This window comes from Bemisia tabaci, chromosome 6, assembly GCF_918797505.1.
Source record: "Bemisia tabaci chromosome 6, PGI_BMITA_v3".
NCBI classification, from domain to species: Eukaryota; Metazoa; Arthropoda; class Insecta; order Hemiptera; family Aleyrodidae; genus Bemisia; species Bemisia tabaci.
The window spans coordinates 6,263,334-6,271,458 of record NC_092798.1 but is presented as its reverse complement, the minus strand read 5'-3'; the positions used below and the strand labels follow the sequence as shown (position 1 = coordinate 6,271,458).

Below are 8,125 nucleotides of genomic sequence, written 5' to 3'. Positions count from 1 at the left end.
CTTATTCAAGAACATTTTCCGTTCAAACTAGACTAAGTCCAAGATCTCAATACTTTCTTTTTGGAGTTACTGCTCTCCTTGAAAATACAACGGGCCTCCAAGTGGCATAGTGGCGTGGCGTGTTTTGCGATATATCGATTGATGCGTCGTTTAAAGCAGTGTAAAAGGATCGATAAACAGGCTGTTCTTAACGAACACCTTACTAAGCGATTCTTCACCATAAGTTTAAATGACGGATCAATCGATATATCGTAGAACACGCCACGCCACTACGCCACTTGGAGGCCTGTTGTATTTTCAAGGAGAGCAGTAACTCCAAAAAGAAGTATTGAGATCTTGGACTTAGTCTAGTTTGAGCGGAAAATGTTCTTGAATAAGTCCTCACTTTTTCGTAAAATTTTAGATAATCCTTCGAGAGACTTTTTTCAATTGTTCGAGTGGAAAAGTATCACCTATCAAATCGAAACGTTTCCCTTTTTTTGTGCGAGAAAATGTAAGCATATTAATTGAGTAAATTTTATTAAACAATGTTTCTCTCAAAATTTAAAATTGCCTCATCTGGCTCAATTTTTCTGTACGTACTCCTTCTGAGTTTTGAGCTTTTGTAGTCGAACTAGCGCTAAAGTATCAACTTTTCCATTAACTCATATTTTTGACTTCTTATTTTAATTTACTGTCTAAATTTTCCTTTCAAAAATCTACTATCATAAACCTCAACAAATTTTAAAGGAAATTATCTCCTTAACTTTACTAACGTGAAAACTTTCCCCATTTTTTTCCAATATAAATGTTTTGGCGATTGGTTCGTTGAAAACTTGTTAAATTTGTGCATCGTGTAGGCACATTATTTCAAAACTTTAAGTATCAATGCATTTTCAGTTGTCCCAGCATGAAATGAACATTGAAATTATTGATGAACTGGTAACTGAATTACATCACAAGGATCTCCTCGAATCATGCAGGAACCGAGTAGATAACTATTCGTGCATCCAGGTAAGTATTTTGCCTATCCTCTTCGATGAAGGGAATGAAGCACATTTCACTCTCTCACTTTTCACGCGAGTGAAAATGATAATATATTCCTATGCAGAGTGAGTGGTGCGGTGCAGTAAGTGCACAAAAATTGCCGTTGTTTTTGACAAAACAACAGTAGTTTCCAGTAGCATGTGAGGATAATTTTAGCTACTCTAGTCCCTTCCATCCGCAACTTTCAAGCTGTTCAATAAGGTTCACATTGCACGAACCTAGGCTTAGTCTGAACCCCAAAGCGTTACCTACCAACGCTCGTAAACTCATCCACATCTGTAGATTTACCGGGCAGAACTGACGAACTACCTCCTCCTTACGAATTTCTCCCCCCAACTCCCTAATTAAATCATCAAGACGCATGTCTGTAAATCATTAGGAACAAGTCGCGGAAACATCCGAGAAAACTTCAACTTAAAATCGTGAAGTAAACTCTGCAAGGCACAAAACGAGTACGAGGTCTTATACAACACCTCAAACATAAGTTTTTATACCTGTCGAACGCTCATAGTGCCGTCCTGAGGAAAAACGCCGTATAAGCATTAGAATGTTGCCAAATTTCCTATCAGAAAAGATTTATTTTTGAAGAGACTTATTAATTTTTTTCCTTGAAATTTTCAGACTTGTGAGGTCGAACCACCGACGAAATCCTCTGAAAAATCGGAGGAGAGGTATTCCTAAATTTTTCCGGAAATGCGTGATTTATCGAAGGAAATCTGGCAACGCCCGATGGCTCTTACGGCGTTTTTCTTCAGCACGGCAGTTTAGAATAGAGAGAAGGTTAGTCGCGAAACGAAAGCAACTTTCTTTCCGATGCAGCTCGAGAAAGTTGAGAGCAAACAACCCACGGACCATTTCCCGGGGAAATTTTGATTTTACTCCTGTACGCGGAAGGGTAGGCACCCCCCCTCCTCGCCGCTGTCTGCCCCGCCCTTCCCTGTTCGACTTTCCGCGGTGCTGCGTCTAGACGAACCCGAGGCGGGAAGGAACTTACACCCGAATCCGGAAAGTTGCGAAACATTTAATGAAGTAAAAACAAGAGTGAAACAATTGCTTGGCAAATGAGTGCGGAAGTGAGAGGATGGGTGACTGTTGCGAATTCGTAACGGGACCAGACAGACCCACCACGGAGAGATCCCGTAATTAGCGGGTCCGGCATTGACAAACGGATCACATTTTAAAATTTGAAGCTACTATTCTGCCGTGACAGCAAAGAGAGCAGTAAGTGCACTGGAAAAAAAACACGTTGGATCTAGAGTCCAGACTCTTAAAAACATCGACAAGAAAAAGTACTCTTGACTTAATCAGAATCTAGCTTAAATCAAGAATCAAGCCTCTTGATTTAAGCGGATTTCGTTTTGATTCGAGCAAAAATCCGATTGAGTTAAGAGTGTTTTTTCTTGTCAATGTTTTCAAGAGTCTGGACTCTAGATCCAATGAGGTTTTTTTCCAGTGTGTAAAATTTTCGAAACCGAGTTTTATTCAAAATTCGTTTGAACTCTTTTAGTTGAAACACTTGAAATTGCTAAAACAGCGAAACGCATCTTAATTGTACCAAAACGAGACATATGAGAAAGCCGTAAAAACGCAAAAAATGACGGAGTTTTAGGCAAGACAGCAGTAAGTGACAAGATTCCTCCAGACAGACAATAAAACCAGTGCTTTCAAGTAAAGTGCCGCCCGCTTCTGCGAATTTCTAACTTGAAAATGTGTCGGTGGTGTGTCCAAAACGCAACCACGAACACATGCAGAAGATAGCATTTACGGCTGTCTTGCCTAAAAATAACCTAGCATGAAAATGAAAGTTGTAATTGAGATAAAATCAGTAGACTTTTAATCTTCCAAACGATTTCTAGGAGTCTTTCGGACGATTAGTGGCAATTTGACAAAGAACGGAGGCTTCTTTCAATGAAATTTTCCGGCCAGGAGCTTCTGAGCCCATTTTCTCTAAACTTCACTTTTGCACTTACTGCCCTCTTTGCTATCACGGCAGTATTCCTGGCTCGTTCATACACTGTAAAAAGGTTCACTCGGACTCAGCACTAATAGAGAATATTTCCTTGACAGAGGTCGATAATCTTTCAGCTATTTCCAAGAGAGGAAATATCGGAGTTGAGTATACCTTCCAAGAAAAGTTGTATCATTTTTTGGTTTCTTTTTTCCTCTAACCGAATCGCTATTTACTACAGAAGTTCTCCACCAAAGTTCTAATTTAATCGTTTTTAGATGGAATTCATTACGGTTTTGCGAAATAAGGAGGGGACAAAACCGTATAATTTCGCGGAAATGTAATGATTTTTTATTCTTGTTTCGTTGCTTTTTTTGGGTTATTTTTAGCGGCTTTCCAAGTTTTCGAGTGATCTGGAAGATTACTGACCCTGTTCCTCGAGTCACTCAGATTCCTGAGAGAGTCGCTCTGAGTCCTTTTCGGCGGCGGAGTTTTCTCGCTAACGAATGAACGACATGGATTTGTGAAGGTATAAGTCGGTGTTTTATCGAATTCCTTAGTTCACGCATAATCGACGCGGATATTCCAAAATGAATAAGTCAGCGTCTGAGTGAAGTTACCATTTTTCACGGCCAACTTTCCCGGTCCCAAAGTTACGTTAACTCAGATTCAGTTTCAATATAGTAGAACAATTCAAAATTCACTGAGAGCCAAAATTAGAGTACCTTTATAGACAGAGTATGGCCATTCGTATCTTTTTACTACAGGAAAACTGTTCCGCTTTTTGATTGGTCAACGAGTTTTTAGGCTTCATGATGCTCTTAGGGCCGTAAATAAACAAACAAGATGGCGACTCACCGTAACATCGATAAGAAGCTAAATTTGACAAAAATTTCAATTATACGGCAGTAACAATTTAAACTAGCATATCTACGAATAACACACGAAAAAAACACGAAAACATTGTTAAATCGCCTTTTACCTTTATCACAGGAGGATGTAAGATGTGCATAACCTCAATCTTGCTTGCTGATAACAGCCATCTTCTTTGTTTATTTACGGCCCTAAGAGCATCGTGTCAGCCTATTCGCTCGCGACCAATGAAAAACCGGAACAGAAATGACTATACTCTGTCTATAAAGGTACTCTAGCCAAAATGATTTATAACAATGTTTCAGATCATGAAGTGAACTGATTATCGAAATTTACAGACAAAGAAAACATAGGGAAAATAGAGGAATCCGGGTGGTAAAATGAATAAAGCGAACTCACGGTGTTCCTTGGGCAAACATTGCATAAAATAGATAAGGTCTGCATCATTCGCTTACTTACCTGTAAGAAACACAAAATTGAAAAGAAATATTAATGAAAATCAGGCATTCAGTTACTACTGATCAAAGATTAAAAGGAGTTGATAATATGATAAAGAAACGAAAAATCTACGTGAGTCAAATCGCATACTACAACGCTTTCGGCAGGCTCCTCAATCGTACATTGTTCATTTCCCACCCTGTGTTGTTAAGATTATACACAACTTGATATAGCTGAGCCAAAGTGTCAAGATTGAGGTTGCCAGATTTTCATTATTGCAGACTCATGGTAACGTTAAGTGCGCGATTTGACTCACGTAGACCATTGCGTTTTCATGATCGGTAGGTTTGAACTCACACGTCAAGAAACATTAAATATCCCCATTAGAAATCAATTTCTGTAATTGTTGTCGCGCGAATCGTGCTCTACGGAAAATTTTGATTCAGAAACATGTATCAGAGCGCTTAACTTCGTACCTTGTCTGGTGGTCCATTAGAAATTATTTCTTCCAACTCATCGTAAAAAGTGCGTATGCGTCAATAGTTTCCCGATGTAGATGGGTGATTTCAGGAGTATAATGGAAAGGGTAGTTCCTTATCTATCTAGCTCATACGGGATCAAAACACAGCATGGATCATTCAAGATTTATTATTCGATGTCGCGATTATTCTAACGCAGGTTCGAATAATCGCGCCAAAAACAGCGCGACCGACGTTAAGCCCATTTTAGCGCCTACAAGACTCCACGAATACTTCTCGCATTGCGCCAAACGCAATTGTCGGTCAGTTGGCGTGAAACGCATATTAGCGCATACAAGACTGTATGATTGCTGTAGGACACCTTCTACTCTAGTTTTTGCCATAATTAAAGGGAAAAAATGTATGCTCGTTGTAACGATTCAGAAACTCAAACAGGATAAATGAGAGTCAGGTATATAATCTTTCCATTTTTTTGGTCGTTGTTTCGTCGAAGCGGGCCCAAGGGAGCGAAAAGCGGCCTATGGGGGTTGGGCCGCGTAGCGGCCACAGGGCCTAGCTACCTAGTTGAAAAATGATGTCCGAGTAAGCTCGGATAAGATTCATCGCCTATGCCATGACCGGGATCTGTATTCCGTAACCTAAATATGTCAAGATGGGTTCCGAGATGATAGAACATATTGACACCAATTTAATAGAGTTAGCAGCAGCGTAGCTCATTTGAAGTCTCGAGCTTAGCACTACCCTTGACCTTGTTTATGACGTAATCCGACCACACGACCAGCTATCTGAACAAATGTAATCTCGCGAGTGCAAGGGTGCGATTTTATTGACGCAAGATTAAACTTTCCGCGTCAACTTTCACGTGATTTTGAATAATTCATGAACATTCAACCATAGAAAAAAATCGGGTGGTCTAGAAGAAAGTAGATTTTTTCACCTGTCTGACAGTTGCTGAGCCCGGAAGTGACCTCGGTTTATATCTCTCATACACCGAATAACCAGAAAATTGAAATGTTATCGAAAAATCCTGTTTTACAGGAAAAACTCGGTTTACTGGATATCGGTTGAGTTGACTCTAAGTTCCGTATGAACGCTCATAAGAAACTTGGCAGAGCGTGGCGAGGGCAGTGCCTTGAGGGTTAAGGGTCAAACGGAACTATTTGCATTATGCCGTGAGCCCTGTTATGCTCATATTCTTATGGGCCTCAGGGCTCATGTCTTAATGCACATAGTTCCGTTTGATAGAAATACGTCAAAATGAAGATCCGAGATCTTTAGATGACCAAAGACTTTCTTGCGCGCAGTCCCAAATCTGGTCGAATTGACCCTCCTTTGAATACAGCACACCGACTTTAATAGTTTTTGAAATGTGTATAGTTCCTCAATTTCAAAAATACAAGGCACCACAACGCGCGTTGATGACGGCATGGGGATACAACTATTCGTGCTTGATGGATGTCCGTGTTGCATCTGCAAAATTGAAGGCGCCATGGCGCAAGGCGTGAACTTGCAATGCTCTGCTCTATGCTGTGCCAATGAGCTATCTCTTATCCGGGGAAAAAATTGAAAAAGGAGGCCTGATTACGCGCCTCTCTTATCTTTGGCTGGGTTGCTCACGGAGCCGTCGGAGCATCGCTACAGACAAGACAATCGGCAACCAACACAGTATGGACATAGAGCGAAGGAGAGGGGACGCGCGTTGAGGACGGCGCAGAGATATAACTATTCGTACTCGATGGATGTCCGAGTTGCATCTGCAAAACTGAAGGCGCGATGACGCGAGGCGTGAGCTCTCAACGATCCGCTCTATGCAGCCGATGAGGTGTCGCTCAGATTCAGGGGAAAAGTTAAAAGCCGATGCCCGAATACGCCCTTCATATCTACTGCGGTGTTGACCCTCGATTTTGTAATTTTTTCCAATTTGATGTCTCACTCATTTTTTTAGGATGTACTGGAAAAAAAACACATTGGATCTAGAGTCCAGACTCTTGAAAACATTGACAAGAAAAAATACTCTTGATTCAATCGGATTTTTGCTTGAATCAAAACGAAATCCGCTTAAATTAAGAGGCTTGGTTCTTGATTTAAGCTAGATTCTGATTGAATCAAGAGTACTTTTTCTTGTCGATGTTTTTAAGAGTCTGGACTCTAGATCCAATGTGTTTTTTTTCCAGTGTCTATTTGTAGATTAATTTCCTGGAAAACTCATGAATAGTTTTCTCCCAATCTTTCTGATAATTTCATGAGCAACATCAAGCTTCTTGTGGAAATGTTCAGAACTTCACTTGAAAATAAACATTTTATCGAGGGAAATTCGACAACTTCCGAAGGTTCACACGACGTCTTCCCTACGAACAGCAGTTTTGTTTTGCCGTCATAAGTAAGAACCGCACAAATCCAACGGGAAATCTGTGTAGATCTGCCGTTTTTTCTAAACACGAAGCGTAAGGGAGGAAAAACCCCCAGCGATCAGACTCATAAACGTAAACGCTTTGATGACAACGGCCAGCGCAACGTATCTCCACGTTCGAAGCTGCTAACCTAAACAGTTTTCCGGTGCAGTACAAAAATAACCGCAAACGCGTTGATAAAGTTCAAACCTCCTCCCCCCCCCCCCCGGTAGAGTTTATTACGGTCCGATTCGAGGCCAAATTGCATCAAACTTCTGAAGGGCGGCCTCATGACTTCGGGTTATTGTCACTCCGCCGCGCTTTTCAAAGAGCCATGAGTTGCGGACATTTGATCTCTCGACGAGCGATGATGCCAAATCGGTATTTTAAAACATCGGATATAGCATGGTTTCTAAATTACAAGCATTGTATTGTATCTACTCCAATTTCATCGCGGATTTTCCTGATTTTTCCCGAATTTAAATACAATGTTCTGATTTTTCGGCGCAAATAAATTGGTCAGTTGCGCTGGTCACGGAATCGTGCTTTGATGCTTAATTTTTGTAGATCAGCTAAAAATAATAAGATCAGTCCGAACTGCAACTTTCTACGTTGGATATTAACCGAGATATCGTCCATTGAAAAGTCGGGTTTTTGACGTCATGCACCGCGGGAGTGACATCCTTAGTTCCTTCCACTTTGTTCATCCAAGTTTTACGTTTACTAACCAGTGCGTCATTTACTGATGGACGCAAGGTGGAAGAAATCAAGGGTGTCACTACCGCGGTGAATGACGTCAAAAACCCGACTTTTCAATGGGCGATATCTCGGTTGATATTGAACGTAGAAAGTTGCTGTTGGGACGGATCTTATTATTTTTAGCTTATCTTCAAGAATCAAGCATCAAAACACGATTCTGTGACCAGCGCAACTGACCCATTTCGAAGTGAATGATGTGTAATCACAAGGTG

The 8,125-nt window shown here is 40.8% G+C and overlaps 1 protein-coding gene across 1 annotated transcript in view; it reads right to left on the bottom strand.

The window, feature by feature from the left end:
* Positions 1 to 4,138: 4,138 nt before the first annotated feature.
* LOC109038510 (uncharacterized) overlaps positions 4,139 to 8,125 on the bottom strand; it is a 193,505-nt gene continuing 189,518 nt past the window's right edge. Inside the window, exon 3 of the mRNA XM_072301813.1 lies at positions 4,139 to 4,306. Within this exon, the coding sequence (XP_072157914.1) occupies positions 4,154 to 4,306 (153 nt within the window). The 3' untranslated portion in view covers positions 4,139 to 4,153. The remainder of the gene's footprint in view (positions 4,307 to 8,125) is intronic.